Source organism: Chlorocebus sabaeus, chromosome 22 (genome assembly GCF_047675955.1).
Source record: "Chlorocebus sabaeus isolate Y175 chromosome 22, mChlSab1.0.hap1, whole genome shotgun sequence".
In the NCBI taxonomy this organism is placed as follows: Eukaryota; Metazoa; Chordata; class Mammalia; order Primates; family Cercopithecidae; genus Chlorocebus; species Chlorocebus sabaeus.
Window position 1 is genome coordinate 94,967,988 of NC_132925.1, and position 17,270 is coordinate 94,985,257.

Below are 17,270 nucleotides of genomic sequence, written 5' to 3' on the forward strand. Positions count from 1 at the left end.
AAATAAGGCACTTCCCAGAACTCAGGATTCCCCCCAGAACTCAGGATTCCTCCCAGTACAAAAGCAAGATGAGCAGAGGTGGGAAATATAATCAAGGATTGGTTGAAAGTCAAATACAGTAGAAACTTAGTTGAAAGTGGTAACATCTGAAGACCGAATGTGAACAAAAGGGGGCTAAAAGAAAGGGCCACGAGGCTGGTATGAATGTGATCAGCTGGGAGGGGGCACATTTTGGGTAGGGAGGGTCGCTCTGGCCTCAGGCTGGTAGAGCCCTTGAGTCTACTTTTGCTCAGGTTCCATAGTCAGTTGACATTTTCTGATAACCACTCTGCCTTTCCATGTATGTGGACACCAGGGCCAAATGTCCCAAGCACCAGATATGTCTTCATGGAAAAGGAATGTTCCAATATATAAAGTAAGGAAATCACATTCTAGATAATACATCTATCTCTGTGAGCCTGACCAGGTGAGGATAATAAGTTAAGTTTCTGTGTGCAGCCCCTGGACCAGAGAGACATCCCTCCCTCCCTCCTTGGAGAACCTTCCTGAATGCTGTAGGCTTCTCTAGGAATATCTCTCTCACTGGTGAGTAAAAGACCATTTCTTGAAAGAAAACAGAAGCTACAGTGAGGTTTCTTTTCCTTAACAAATCTGGCAGCCTAGACACAAATGGTAATGAGTCCTCAATGAAGAATTCACCCCAAATCATTAAGGAAAGATGTGTTTTCTGTCCACTAATCCAAGGATTGGCAAATGTCTTCTGTCAAGAACCAGACAGTAAATATTTTAGGCTTTGGGAGGCATGCGGTCTCTGCCACAGCTATTCAACTTGGCTACTGTAGTGCAAAAGCAACCACGACAATATTAAAATGATAAGGTGTGACTATGTCTCAATAAAACTTTATTTACAAAACAGGTTGAGAGCTGAATTTGGCCCCTGAGCTATAGTTTGCCCTTTCTCTAATTTTTCACAAAGAAGGCTCTGAGTAGCTTTTTTATATATAAGGGACGTGAAGCTATGAAATGAAAAACTTTTTTTTTTTTTTTTTTTAGACGGTGTCCTACTCTGTCCCAGGCTGGATTGCATGTTGGCCTGGCATGTTGGCCAGGCTGGTCTCAAAATCCCGACCTCCAATGATCTGCCTGCCTCAGCCTCTCAAAGTGCTAGGATTACAGGCATGAGCCACCACACCCAGTGAAAAACATTTTTTAGGCCAGGCGCAGTGGCTCACGCCTGTAATCCCAGCACTTTGGGAGGCCGAGGTAGGCAGATCACGAGGTCAGGAGATTGAGACCATCCTGGCTAACACAGTGAAACCCCGTCTCTACTAAACATACAAAATATTAGCCAGGCATGGTGGTGGGCGCCTGTAGTCTCAGCTACTCGGGAGGCTGAGGCAGGAGAATGGTGTGAACCTGGGAGGCGGAGGTTGCAGTGAGCTGAGATCGTGCCACTACACTCCAGCCTGGGTGACAGAGTGAGGCTTCGTCTCAAAAAAAGAAAAAAATTTTTTTTTAAAAGACATTTATTGAACATCATGATCAGACCTATGACATTTGGCAATCAACAGGATGAGTGCAAAGGAAAAAAAAAAAACACATTAAAACTCTTTGTTAAGACTGCTTTACACTTTCCACAGAACAGAAACTAAAATAACCTGTTATACAATTAGTCATAAATACGGTCCTTGAGTTTTTTACCCATACACCTGAGTATTGTCTAAAACACATCTTCTTTGTAGCAGGTAGGCCCTGCTACCAACTGTGCTTGGCTGAGTTCACAAATCTGTTGTAACCTGTAGTTTCCCTGTCACTTCTCTGGCTCTACGCTCCTGCTAAGCTTTGTTTCCTGGCATTAATTAAAACTTTCTGCCACTGCCATAGCTATTGCTGCTACTGGAACTGCCTGTCAACGTAAAAAGAAACTCAGAAAGACAGGCTCTTTAGAACAAACAGGCTTATCTAGGAATAGCAGAGGGATTGCAATTGAAGGGTATGCAAGCTATGACAGGCCATTAGTGTATCCAGGGGAGTTGGGGAAAGGGAAAGCTTTTAAAGACAAAGAGAAATCCATGAAATAAAGCTTGAAATAAAGCTCACAGGTCACAGAAGCTCACTGCAGGAGTTGGTGCTTGTTCATTGGTGGAGCTGGCTGTTGCTGAGTAACTGTCCTGGTGCTGGCGGCTTGTCTGAACTACTGCAGGCCTGAAAAATTCCTGTGATAAGCTCTGTTGCAGGGTGAGTGCAGAAGTGGGGCATGTGGGACCTGCAGGAATTTCTTGTGATAAGGTATATTATAGGCATGTGCAGTGAGAACTTCTTTATGGCCTCCTGACTCCAATTTGTTAGGGTTTTGACATAAGTGACTCCATTTTGGTACTGGCAACTTTCACATGCCTTAGCCACCTTGGCTTGATGGTTTGGCAACATAGTAGCCTCAGCCACCACAGGGGTCAGAGTTTCTGCCTCCAAAGTTTCTTCTCTTCATTGGGTCAAAATTGAAGATTGGTTGTTGTAATTACCAAAATTGTTGTAGTTCCCACCATCTCCAAAACTGCTTCCATCATTACTAAATCCATTATAGCCATTTCTCCTGCCTGCATATCCACCAATACGGCTGCCTCCAAAGCTACCATTACCAGTGAAATTTTTCCTTCATGACCAAAGTTGTTACTCCCACCAAAACCACCTCCATGACCACCACCAAAGTTGCCAGAACCACTCTGATCTCTCTGGCTGGCTGAAGTACTAACCATTTCTTTCTTCAACATGGTTTTCCATACTTCATGGTAGTGGCTATGTACTTTACGGTATTTCTGAGAGACAATCTTATCCAGAGTCATAGCTGTCCTCAAAGGTAAAAAAAGTAAAGCTCCTCTTTTTGCCATTGCCTCAGTCAGTCATGATTTCAACCACTCCTGTTTTCTCGTACCTTCACAATAATCTCTTAGGTGATGTTCTTCAGTGTCTTCTGTGATGCCACCAACAAAGATCTTTTTTACAGTTAACCAGGCACCTGGTCTTTGAGACTCTTTTCTTGACATCCCTCTTTTGGTTTCACAACTCTTTTATCTGCCTTGTGTGGCCTTGATTTATGGCTGCATCCACCTCCTCCACAGTGCCATCTGTGACAAACCACATGCTTGGTGTTCGGGTCTCTCACTGCCATATAACCCATGAGCTTTCCTCACTACTCAGAATGGCTCCCCAGACGCTTATTGGTTGTTTCAAAGCTCAGTCATCTGATGAAGAGCTTCTGTAGCTATTTGGGCTATGTAAGAGACTCTGACTTAGACATGTTGGTAGTGGGAAGAGACTTGAACGATGCGTCCTTAGTGGCATCCATGGGCAAAAGTAGTAAGCTCATGATGTATCTCTGAAATACGGTATTTTTATTTTTCATTTTACAAATGATCCGGAAATGTTCTATGTTCTATGCTCACAGTAGCTCTTGATAAAAGACAGTATACTAAATATAAGGCTTTTCTTTAATATAATTGGACATATGTGGAGCATATGAAAGCTAGGTGAGCAGACTGTGGACTACCTGCATCAGAATCACCTACAAAGGGAGGCAGTTGCTTATTAAAATGCAGAATTCTGGGCTTCGCTCCAGCCCTACTGAATTAAGATCTCTGATGCTCACTAAAATTTGAAGAGAATCATTTAAGAAGAGATTTTAGCATAGCCACCATTACCATCCTCAAATCTCTACTGCCTCATTTAGGTTTTGAACATTGTGTATCAGGGATGTTTCTGCACAGGGCCAGGGAGCTGCAGGAGTGCACAAGCTTCTCTGTCACAGACGTTCTGGCAACAGCATGGACAGCCGTCAGTGGAATCCGGTAAGGGCTTCTATCTCAGAGATCCCACTTTGATTCAATTCAACTTCTTGCATAATTTTACAGGCCACTATCATCTCCAAACCCTCACTCAGAAAGTTGTAATAGGCAGAACCATAATTCTACCTTGTGTACTTAATACCTGCCTTTCATTGACTGATGCCTGCTACCAAGCACTGTAACTGGCACTTTATACATGTAATTTTTAATCTTTAAAACTCCTCGTGAGAAAATTATCATTTTCCTCATTTTACCGGTAAGGAAAGTGAAATACTAAGAGGGTAAAAAATACGTCAAAAATCGTATTTTTAAGTCAAAGACAAGATGTAAGTCTGGATATATGGCTGCCTTGACACTATGCAAATATATTGGCAAATGCAACTACAAAACTGCCTTACCTGAAGCCAAAACATGCTCAGAGAGATGTCTAAACCCAAGCTAATGCTCCTCTATAAAATGCTAAGGATATCCTTCTTGTCCTGCCCAGGAGCTTTTCCTGGACCATGAGTTACGAAGCAAAACCAACTAGTAGGGAATTCTCCCTTTCTCTGCAAGGCTTCTTGAACCTTGTCGATATTATTTATTCCTTAAAAAATATTTTTTCAAAATATAAGTAGTTTGGTTTAAGTATTTCACATGTTTTAAATTCATTTCAATCGCTTTAAAACAAATGCAACAATGCCAAAAACGCACTGCAGAGCAATGCAAAGGTGAATAGATCAGACCTGACTCAAAATCAACCAAAAGAGCATCTCCTGGATTAGTGAGAAACATTGCACACCTTGGGAAACCTGTGAAACCAATTCCAACCTCATTTAACTGGATCCACACAGTCAGGCCAAGATTTAGTCCATAGAGTTCTTGTGGTTCTTTCTCACCTGTTGTCCTTTTGTCTTTTAATATCATCCAGCTGACCTTGCAGGAGCCAGTTTTTCTCTCTTAACTGCTGACTTTCCAGGCGTAGGTTTTCCATTTCACACAACTGCTCCTAATAACATATCAAATCGTATATTTTCAAAAAACACATTACAGTAGGCTTCATTTAGCTCCCCAAGGCCACCACTGAGACAGGTATTCCTCTTACGTTCCTATGCAGAGACATTGCACTGGGTATGGCTACATGAAAAGCAGACTGTGACAAGCTATTGGAGGCCTAGAATGGTGAGTGATGATCACATCCACAGTGTCTTGAACACAGATTTTTAAAATCAATATCACAGAGTTCATTAAATATTAAAATTCCTTTGTGAATAAAGATGACAAAAATCTCTACATTGAAAAATATTCTCAACATTCGATTCTATTAGGTAGATTCTAATTAAAACAAACAAAACATTGATGTCACAGCTCATCCCTCAAAATACTTAATTGCATCCTAACTTGAAAATCATGAGCATAGCTATCTGGAAGAAATAAATACTTGTCTGCAAGGAATATCCTTTTGGATTTACTTGCCTATTATCTGATTTCGTTTCACCTGACCCAATTTCTTTTAAGTTTCAAGATCGCGCCAATCTGGATAACAGCCACATTCCTGAGATAGCATACTGAGAACTGCCCTAAATAAAAAGATCAGGAATAATCCTCTCCATGAATAACAAAACTCAAGATAAGTGCTGTCTTTATATATATCCCTTGGTTAAAGTGAACAATTTGTGTTCCTAAACAAAAACTCCCTGCAGAGCAATGACCTCACAGAATAAATGCTATCTTCTGTGGAGCATCACATCCTCCCTACCCCCATGCACCTACACACCTACCCAGACACTCCTCCATGGGCCCACCCCTGAGCCATGTGCACACCCCACTATTCGGACAACATACCACCAAGTAACTGGGTAAAAACACTATGAGGGAACTTTAAAAAATGGAAAACAAGAAAGTATTTTAAATGTATCAGAGACTGAAAGAAATCTCTCTAATATATAAAAATGCCTATGAATCAATAAGAAAAAGTCCAACGATAGAAAAATGGGTAATGGATATTGTTCACAGAAACGGAAAAACAAGATGCTCAATTTTACTCTTAAGAAAAATATAAATTTAAGACTACACTGAAATAGCATGCTTTAGCTATTAAATGGACAGAGATCCGAAATTCAGATAGCACCATGAGGTGAGGTTTAAGGAAACATGCTCTCACTTTCATTCCCGATGACAGCATAGCTGGCACAACCTGTATATGATACCATTGTGTAAAAACCAAATGGGACAAGAGAGAATGCTTAGAGATGTGGTTATGTATGCACTAAAAAGCTCTAAAAGAAAGGGGCTACCATGGGAGCCTCCAGGGACAGCAAAGTAGGTGGATTAGTATCAGGGGTAGAAGGAATACTTTTCTCTGTCTACCCTTCAGTTCTGTGCCTTTTGTATCCTCAGTAACCAGGAGGATGCTGCTTAGTTTAAAAAATTACATTGGCCGGGCGCGGTGGCTCACGCCTGTAATCCCAGCACTTTGGGAGGCTGAGGAGGGAGGATCATGAGGTCAGGAGATCAAGACCATCCTGGCTAACATAGTGAAACCCTGACTCTACTAAAAAATACAAAAAATTAGCTGAATATGGTGGCAGACGCCCGTAGTCCTAGCTACTCAGGAGGCTGAGGCAGGAGAATGCTGTGAACCTGGGAGGCGGAGCTTGCAGTGAGCCAAGATCATGCTACTGCATTCCACCCTGGGTGACAGAGGGAGACTCCGTCTCAAAAAAAAAAAAAAAAAATTAAATTTACTGGCTGGGCATGGTGGCATATACCTATAGTGCCAGATACTGGGTGGCTGAGGCAGATGGATCACTTGAGCCCAGCCTGGGCAACATAGTGAGACTTGATCTCTTCAAAAAGAATTAAATTTACTGTTTAAAAAAAAAAAAAAAAATTCCAGTTACCTTCATTCTGAGGATTTCGGCATTTTTGACTTCTCTGTCTTCATTTAGCTTTGTTACAAGGTGTTCCAAAGAAGTCTTGGAGGCTCTTCCATCTTCTATCTCTTGTTCTTGTGTTTCCAGGAGTTTTGCCAAATGTGTTTGAAAGTGAGGTGGTGTTTTAGGGCTCTAAAATAAAATCACATCTCATCCAAATATCCGATTAAGTGATATCATAACGATTTCTTTTAAATGTAAATGTCAAGCACATAAAAGAATATTCTAGCTATGGCTGGGCATGGTGGCTCACATCTGTAATCCTAGCACTTTGGGAGGCCAAGGTGGGCGGACTGACTAAGCTCAGAAGTTCAAGACCAGCCTGGGCAACACAGTGAAACCCTGTCGCTACTAAAATACTGAAAAAAAAATTAGCCAGGTGTGGCAGCGTGTGCCTGTAGTCCCAGCGACTTGGGAGGCTGAGGCAGGAGAATTGCTTGAACCTGGGAGACGGAGGTTGCAGCGAGCCGAGATCATGCCACTGCACTCCAGCCTGGGTGACAGAGCAAGACTCCATCTGCCAAAAAAAAAAAAAAAAAAAAAAAATTCCAGCTACTTAGCTTATTATTCTAATTCTTTTCCAAGGAAATAAAAGACTGGTAGTTTCATCAAGTAAAAAGCAGACAGAGGGTATCAGTGAAAATCTTTTTCTTTAAAAAGACAAAGATATGAGGCCGGGCGCGGTGGCTCAAGCCTGTAATCCCAGCACTTTGGGAGGCCGAGACGGGCGAATCACAAGGTCAGGAGATCGAGACCATCCTGGCGAACACGGTGAAACCCCGTCTCTACTAAAAATACATAAAAAACTAGCCCAGCGAGGTGGCGGGCGCCTGTAGTCCCAGCTACTCGGGAGGCGGAGGCAGGAGAATGGCGTGAACCTGGGAGGCGGAGCTTGCAGTGAGCTGAGATCCGGCCACTGCACTCCAGCCTGGGCGACAGAGCAAGACTCCGTCTCAAAAAAAAAAAAGACAAAGGTACGGTCTTCGTAATTTCCAGATTTTTATCATTTACAAAACTGCTTCTTCCTCCTGAAATATTCTTTTTCTGAAAAGTACCTGGGGATCCTCAGCAGCAGAATCCATCACATGTTCTAGTTGCCTCATTTTGAAGTTATATTCATTCTTCTTCTGTTCTACTTCCTCTTTCTTTTGGTTTAGCTGGGAAAATTGAACAGATACAAGGTTACAACTTAGAAAGAAATATAGAGTATATGTTCTAAATAGAAAAGACAAACTTCTCATCACCAATCATCAGGGAAATGCAAATGAAAACCACAATGAGATATCACTTCACACCTGATAGGGATGGCTATCATCAACAAGATGAAAGATAAGTGTTGGTGAGTTTGTGGAGAAAAGGGAATCCTTGTATACTGCTGGGAATGTAAATTAGCACAGCCATTGTGAAAAATAGTATGGAAGTTCCTCAACAAACTAAAAATAGAACTACTGTATGATCCAGCAGTCCCACCTCTGGATATATATCCAAAGGAATTAAAATCAGTCGGTTGAAGAGACAGCGGCACTCCCATGTTCTCTGAAACATTATTCATAATAGCCAAGCTATGGACTCAAGTTAACTGTCTATTGACAGGAGAATGGGTAAAGAAAATGTGCTATATACATACACAATGAAATACTACTTAGCCTTAAAAAGGAAGCAAATTCTGTCATTTGTGACAACATGGATGAACCTGAAGGACATTGTTCCAAGTAAAATAAGCCAGCACAGAAAGACAAATACCAAATAATCTCATTTATATGTGGAATCAAAAAAAGTTGAACTCATTGAAATGGAGAGTATCAGAGTCTGGGGGAGGAAGTGAGGGGTGGAAGAAGACATGAATCATCAATGGGAGATGTTGGTCAAAGGGTATAGTTTCAGTTAGACAGGAGGAATACCTTTTGGAGATCTACTGCAGGGCATGGTGATTACAGTTATTAGGTTGGTGCAAAAGTAATTGTGGTTTCTTCCCATGGCATATGGAAATCTGCTGTATTTACATTATTTTTTCAGAACTTGATCAATAATTTGAAAAGCAGTAAGATATTAAAATAAACCTATATTTTTAAAAGTAATTGTGAAATCTAACTTGGTTGCTACTATAACCCAATCATCTCCTTTTCTTTTTTTTTTTTTTTTTTTTTTTTTTTTTTTTTGAGACGGAGTCTTGCTCTGTTGCCCAGGCTGGAGTGCAGTGACGCAATCTCGGCTCACTGCAAGCTCTGCCTCCCGGGTTCACACCATTCTCCTGCCTCAGCCTTCCCGAGTAGCTGGGACTACAGGCGCCCGCCACCACGCCCGGCTAATTTTTTGTATTTTTAGTAGAGACTGGGTTTCACCGTGTTAGCCAGGATGGTCTCGATCTCCTGACCTTGTGATCCACCCGTCTCGGCCTCCCAAAATGCTGGGATTACAGGCGTGAGCCACCGCGCCTGGCCCCATCTCCTTTTCTCTCACAAATTTATTTATACTTTTAAAAATGATCCAAGTTTCACAAGTAACAAAACGGTCATCTGAGAAAAATACAAAATAAAAAATGACAACCACCACCACAAAAAATATGATAAAAGTCAGGCATAACCTCACCAGAGTGGTTAGAACTGGCTGCCATGTGAGCAAGTCTCAGTCCAGGTGAGGACACTCCATTAGCCTCCCCTTTGTACATGGAGAAGTTGACCAATGCAGGAATGTCATGACAACCTCAACTGTGGATTCCTCCTGTCCTCCATCTTTTTTTTTTTTTTTTTTGAGACAGGGTCTCACTCTGTCACCCAGGCTGGAGTACAGTGGTGCAATCTTGGCTTACTGCAACCTCCACCTCCCAGGTTCAAGCAATTCTTGTGGCTCAGTCTCCCAAGTAGCTGAGATTACAGGCGAGCGCCACCATGCCCGGCTAACTTTTCTATTTTTAGTAGGGACAGGGTTTCAAGTCACCATGTTGGCCAGACTGCTCTCGAACTCCTGACTTCAAGTGGTCCACCTGCCTTGGCCTCCCAAAGTGCTGGGATTACAGGAGTGAGCCACTGCGCTTGGCCTCCTGTGTCCCATCTTGAGTGACACCTGTGTGCATCTCACCTTGTGCTGAAGTTCCTGAATCAGGGCCTCCTTCTTGGTCAGTTCTTCCTGGGCAGACTGCAGCAGCATCGAGTGTTTTTTTGAGGCCTCTGTGAGCATGTTCAGCTGCTCAGTGGCATGAGCCAGGTCCTCACAGAGCATATCCCTCTGTTAGGAGGCAATCACCACAGTTTCTTAATTGTGGTACTCCAATAAGGATTCCCAAATCATTACTATGTGCAACTTTTAACAGACTAAGGAAGTTTTATGTGAAAACCTATTTCTTTTCCTTGCGTGCTAATCCATTCTTAGACAAAGTAATCCGTTAATATTTAGATGAACAGCTCTAGACATTAACATTATTACAGTAAACTTACATAGGTATCCCAACTGAGGTTTAACTGCACTCTAGGTTTGAGGTTTAATTGCACTCTCCCCTCACCCCCAGGATCTCAAAGCCAATCTGTCTCTCCTGGGAAGGATTCAAAGGTCTCTTGGTTACTTGTCTCACCAATTGACTCTAGTCCTTTAAATACTAGAAAGTAAATAGCTGTAAAGATGAGCCTCCATCAGCCAGTTGGGGAGGGGGTGGGCAGTTTGCACCAGACTGTGATTCATTGTCATAGACCATCAAAGTTTCAGGAAGTAGCTTTGTGGAAAGTGGCACAGAAAATTATAAGTCCTATAGGTTGCATACATAATTTCTATGTACACAGTATATGTAATTCCTCCCAAATTAGAGCAGATACTGCTTATCCTTCTTTTCCTTTCCAAATGTACATGTATGTATGCAGGTATGTGTGTGTGTGTGTATATATACACACATATAAATGTATGTGTACATATACATGGATATACATGGATATACACACATAGATATACATACATATAAACACACACTTTTAAAAACTTGACACATCAGAAACATTTTTGCATGTACTCACTCTTTTCATTGTGTGGACTCCATTTCATCTTATGGATGTACCACAATTTAATCCATCACTAAATATTTTGGTTGATATGAATTTTTCACTATTCTGTGTACTTTATTCTTATATCTAGATTATTTCTTTAGGCTGAATTTTTAAAAGTGCAAACTCAAAGGATATGTAAAAAGTATAAGGCTTTGTATTACCAGACTACCTCCCCAAAGGCTGAACATAAACTCCTCCAGAAATCTGAGTAATCATCCTTGTCTGCACATCTTCCTTGGGTCTTAAACTTTACCAGTTATAAGATTAGAAAATAGCTCTTATTTTAATTTGTGAAACTGGCCCAACTCTCCCCTAGAACTGATGTTTATGGTTTCTTTTGAATAAACATAGAAATTGGCCCTCCCAGTCTTAAAACTTAAGAAAGTTACATTTGTCTTATCTGAGTTCCTTTCTCAGGGAACAAACCATCAGGCATCCCAGACAAGATCAAGGAACTGAAACTTACCAGATTATGGCAACTGGACAACTGAGATGCTAGGTCCCTCACCTGTCACGGCTGCCTAACTGACAACCTGTTCCTGTTAACCAACTCCTCTTCCTTACCCCTCCCTAATTCCTGTTTTCCCACACATGGTTACCTTTCTTGCTATATAAACTCCCAATTTTAGTCAGTCAGGGAGAAGGATTTGAGACTGATCTCCTATCTTGGCTATGGCACCCATTTAAAGTCTTCTTCACTGGCAATACTCCTTGACTCAGTGATTGGCTTTCTGTGTGGTAAGCAACCAGACCTAGGCTGAACCCCTGGTGTTTCAGGAACATTTGCATGTCTCTGATTCTAAAGAGGTTTTGTGCCACTATATTCCCTCTTTGGGGAGCTACTTATGTCCATTTTCCACCAGCCGTGTTTCTATCCTTCTCATGAAGGATAAATTGCAGTGGTAAAATACTTTGTCATCAGTTGCAAATATTTTCCCCCTGTCTGTTGTTAGAATTTTTGTTTTTAATATTGTATAATCTTCCCTTATGGGTTCTAACCTTTATATCAAGATATTTTCAAAGAGTCACATAATCTCAAGATTTTTTTATGTATTTGTGTTTTTCTTCTCCTGAAAAAAAAAATATTTATTTTTTTAGACAGAGTCTTGCTCTGTTGCCCAGATGTAGTGCAGCGGCGTGATCTCATCTAACTGTAACCTCCACCTTCCAGGTTCAAGTGATTTTCAGGCCTCGGCCTCCTGGGTAGTTGGGATTACAGGTGTACACCACCACACCTGGCTAATTTTTCTAATTTTTTGTATTTTTAGTAGAGACGGGGTTTCATCATGCTGGGCAGGCTGGTCTTGAGCTCCTGGCCTCAAGTGATCCACCTGCCTTGGCCTCCCAAAGTACTGGGATTACAGGTGTGAGTCACCGTGCCCATCCCTCCTTTTGTTTTTTTAGAGATGGGAGCTCTTGCAACATTACCCAGGCTGGACTTGAACTACTGGACTCAAGCAATCCTCCCACGTCAGTCTCCTGAGTAGCTGGGACTACAGGCGTGTGTTACCATGCTTGGCTTGTATTTTTATTTTCTAGTACTTCTATGATGTCATCATTTGTACAGAACTCTAATCCATGTAAGAATTGTTTTGGCTTTCATATCTTTACAAATTGGTCAGACAATTTTCCCAACACATATATTGACTAAACCCACTCTTTCTTCACTGTTGAGAAATACTTCCTTTACCATTACACTAAATTCCTTCATATTCACTGCTGTCTATTTGTGGATGTTCACAGTTTTGCAATGATCTCTCTATCATTAGTCCAACACTGGATATGGTTACCATTTATTAGCTTCCAAATCTCTCTGCATTATTGTTTTTCTAAGTTTTGTTGGTAAATCTTGTGTATTTTTTTCAAAGGAACTTTAAAATCATCAGTTTTTTATATTGGGATTTGAGGCCAGGCATGGTGGCTCACACCTGTAATCCTAGCACTTTGGGAGGCTGAGACAGGGGAGGATCACTTGGGTTTAGGAGTTTGAAATCAGTGTGGGCATCATAGTGAAACTTCGTCTCTACAAAAAAATACCAAACATTATCCAAGCATGGTGGTGCACATATAGTCCTAGCTACTTGGGAGGCTGAGGTGGCAGGATCACTCAAGCCCAGGAGTTCAAGGCTGCAGTGAGTCACGATCACATTACTAATAAATTGGAATTTGAAGTGGAATTACATAAATTTCTGTTTTTAAAACGACAGGGTCTTCCTGTCCAAGTCTCCCTTTAGATCCTTTTATTGAAGTCTCTTTTCATGTTGCTTGGAAACTTTTATGTTCTTAACAATTGTCAAATATTCTCCCTAAGATTTTGATATGCTATATTATTTCTTTTTTTGAGACAGAGTCTCGCTTTGTCGCCCAGGCTGGAGTGCAGTGGTGCAATCTCGGCTCACTGCAAGCTCCGCCGCCCGGGTTCACGCCATTCTCCTGCCTCAGCCTCCCGAGTAGCTAGGACTACAGGTGCCCGCCACCACGCCCGGCTAATGTTTTGTGTTTTTAGTAGAGATGGGGTTTCACTGTGGTCTCGATCTCCTGACCTCGTGATCTGCCCGCCTTGGCCTCCCAAAGTGCTGGAATTACAGGCGTGAGCCACCGCGCCTGACCTATATTATTTCTGTGAAAGAGAATTTTTAAAAGCTCCTGTTATGTTTTTAAACTGGTTATTTAATATAATATATAGTATTATAACATATTATATAATAATCTACAATAAAGCTATTTATTATTATTATTTTTTGAGACAGAGTATCGCTCTGTCACCCTAGCTGGAGTGCAGTGGTGCGATCTTGGCTCCCTGCAACCTCACCTCTGCCTCCTGGGTTCAAGCGATTCTCCTACCTCAGCTTCCTGAGTAGCTAGGACTACAGGCACATGCCACCACACCCAGCTAATTTTTTTTTTTTTTTTGTATTTTTAGTAGAGATGGGGTTTCACCGTGTTAAGATTACAGGCGTGAGCCACGGTGCCCAGGCCCCAATAAAGCTATTCTTTCTTGAATATTCAATTTGTTTTAACATCCCTTAAGGAAATTTTATGTCCTTAACAGTTGTTACAAATTCTCTCCTAAGGTTTTAATACTTTTGGTTGTTTTTGTGAATGGAATTTTTTAGTTCCATTATATTGTCAAATGGTTATTAATGGCATAGAGTAAATATTATTTTGAAGACTAATTTATAACTGATTACTAAACTCAATATTCTAATAGATATTCAGACAGTATTTTGGAGTTTCCATGTAGACACTCATGACCATCTGCAAATAACAGTCACTGTCTCTCAGTTTTTATAATATTTGTATCCCACTTAGTATTTCCATTTTACTGCATTGGCTAAATACTCATATTGTTGAAAAACAGTGATATATGAACAATTTGAATATATTGAACAATTCACAAAACATAGCCATAAAACTAAATTTTAGCTAATAAAGACTGAAGTACAAAGGGAATGTGAATTAGCCGTGTATAGGGTCAATTCCACTTGAATCTAAAATGTATGAATCTAAAATGTGATATTTAAATCTAAATATAATATTCATAGTCACATTTTATTTTTAAGAATAAAAAAGAGAGAAAGTGAGGAAGGAAGGAAAAGCTTTTAGGTAAACAGGTATGAGTTTTCATTATTTATCTACTCCCACTCAAATAGCTAGATTTCCCTTTTTACTTTGTCAATAGTCAGTACAAAACTGAATTTTTAGCCCATCATCTTATACTTTGTAGGGGACTCTAGGTTGTGACTTCTGTGTACTAACTTTTCAATTGGCTTGCTAAAACTATTTCCAGCTAACACATACTGAGCAGTTACAAGGAGCCAGACACAGTTCTAAGCACTTTCCATGTATTACCTCAGTTCATCTTTACAACACCTTATGCCAGGGGCCCCCAGCCCCCAGGCCAAAGACTGGTACCAGTCTGTGGCTTGTTAGGAACCGGGCTGCACAGCAGGAGGAAAGCGAGCACAGCTTCATCTGTATTTACAGCTGTTCCCCATTGCTCGCATTATTGCCTGAGCTCCACCTCCTGTCAAATCAGTGGCAGCATCAGATTCTCACAGAAGCATTAACTCTATTGCAAACTGCGTGCCAGGGATCTTGGTTGGGCACTCCTTTTGAGAATCTAATGCCTGCTGATCTGTCACTATTTCCCATCACCCCTGGATAGGACCGTCTAGTTGCAGGAAAACAAGCTCAGGGCTCCCACTGATTCTACATTACGGTGAGTTGTATAATTATTTTATTATATATTACAATGTAAAAATAATAATAGAAATAAAGTACACAGTAAATGTAATGTGCTTGAATCATCCAGAAACCAGCCCCCCTCACCCTCCTGGTCTAAGGAAAAATTGTCTTCCACTAAACTGGTCCCTGGTGCCAAAAAGGCTGAGGACCACTGCCTAACGCAGTAGGAAGTACTGTTATCTCTACAGATATGGCAAATGAAGTACAGGGAGAAATTTAACTTCCCCAAGGTCACACAGTTAGAATTCCAACTCCGTAGCCTGTGCTTTTAATAACTTGTTACGGTTCTACCCTTACTTTCCTTTTACTCTAATTTAGTTGTCTACTTTAATCTTTTTTTTTTTTTTTTTTTTTTTTGAGATGGAGTCTCGATCTGTTGTCCAGGCTAGAATGCAGTGGCATGATCGCAGCTCGCTGCAACCTCTGCCTCCTGAGTTCAAACCATTTTCCTGCCTCGGCCTCCTGAATAGCTGTGATTACATACACGCACCACCACACCCAGCCAATTTTTGTATTTTTGGTAGGGATGGGGTTTCACCATGTTGGCCAGGCTGGTCTGGAACTCCTGACCTCAAGTGATCCACCTGCCTCGGTCTCCCAAAATGCTGGGATTACAGGTGTGAGCCACCACACCCGGCCTATTTTAATCTTATATCTTATGTACGTTAGCAGCTTCAAATCCTTTCTGCGATGTAGCAAGATAGAAATACAAATTACTGGGAATAGCCATCTTGGATATCTATCCCCACAGGTCCTTAAAATTCAAAACTGGTATGTATAAATGCATCTCATTAACTTTCCGTGGGCCTCTATTCTTTCCATCTGAAATGTGTACAGAACCATTCAGTCCTAGGCTAGAAAGCTTGGTGCCCACTCTGACTGCTTCTTCCCTTCATGATACATATCCGACTGGACACCAACAACTGTCACCTGTAGCTCTGAAACACTTCCCAACTCTATCTCACCCCCTATCCCCACTAGCATTTCTTGGCTTAGACCTCATGACCTTCTGCCTGGGTTCAATGTCTATGCAGTTTTGGTTTCTTAAAAGATACAGCTGATGTTCCTCAAGACACTTCACTACACAGGCTCAGTCTGCCTCCACTTCACTGCCAGGACCTCGTGTTGGCCACCCTGACTGCTTGCTGTGCTTGGGACACTCCACACACGTTCATACTACCAAGCTTCCCTCTCTGGCAAAGTTTTGTACAAATACTCTCTCTTCTGAGTAGGTCTTTAGAATTTCCCCTGGCAGAATTACTCCCCTCCCTCCCTTTTCTGTGCCCCCAGGTTATTACATCATATTACACATATCTCTTAAGTTAGAATGCAGCTTTGATGTAAGTAACAGTGTTTTTCAATCATCTTTCCATTCCCAAATGCCAGGTCGGGTACAGGTTGTATAGTAGGTAGATTCAATATTTGTTGAATTTGTTTCATGGGTAGCATAGGTTAGCTAAAACCCCTTTATTTCTAAAGCAAATACAGAACAGTTTATACAATAGGTTATCATCTGTGTGGGAAAAAAAGTAAGGCTAAAAGTATATAGGATTGCTTAAAATATCTCTTGAAAGTTAAGAAACTGATAACGTGGGGATAGCTGAGAAATAGGAAGGGCTGGGAGAAAATCCATATTGCTCCTAGCTTATATACAAATTTTTAAAAAGATAAGTTTACATCATCAACAACAAAAAAACTTCCTTTAGCTGTAAGTTACAAATTAACCTGTATTGCTTAATTTTTAAAAAGATAAATTTACATCAACAAAAACAAAAGTAAAACTTAACCTTAGCTAAAATGCAAAAGACAACCCTGAGATCAGCCTATTTAAACAGCCCTTTCTGCTGTTTGCTACTACCACTGCATCCAATTAAATGTAGTTTCCACTCTGTTCCCCTCACAGGGGTCAGTTATAGGAAGTTAACTATAGGAAGTGGCATCAGCAAAAATGACAGAAAATAGATCAGCGAGATAAAATATAATAATTTTGATGAACTTATTATACATGACTACTTGTATCATTATACATTATACAATAATACATTAGTAGTATATAAATACTATCTCCCCAGAGGAGACAGTATATGTATAAGACTGCCAGAGTGGGAAGCTTGGCAGCGTGAACGTGTGTGGAGTGTCTCAGGCACAGCAAGCAGTCAGGGTGGCAGCATGAGGTGCAGGCAGTGAGGTAGAGGTAGAGTGAGCCTGTGTACTGAAGTGCCTTGAGGAACATC

General features: G+C 41.1%; 1 protein-coding gene across 3 annotated transcripts in view; it reads right to left on the reverse strand.

The window, feature by feature from the left end:
- The window catches only part of KIF15 (kinesin family member 15), a 90,909-nt gene that overhangs the window by 5,470 nt on the left and 68,169 nt on the right, over positions 1-17,270 (reverse strand). For 2 of the 3 annotated variants that reach the window (XM_073010288.1, XM_038004071.2), the window contains exons 27-30: positions 9,836-9,982; positions 7,813-7,914; positions 6,725-6,889; positions 4,721-4,830 (exon numbers count right to left, since the gene is read on the reverse strand). In XM_073010288.1, the coding sequence (XP_072866389.1) occupies positions 4,721-4,830; positions 6,725-6,889; positions 7,813-7,914; positions 9,836-9,982 (524 nt within the window). Of the gene's footprint in view, positions 1-1,644; positions 2,206-4,720; positions 4,831-6,724; positions 6,890-7,812; positions 7,915-9,835; positions 9,983-17,270 lie in introns of those variants that run through there. The other variant, XM_038004073.2, reaches the window with a different exon arrangement.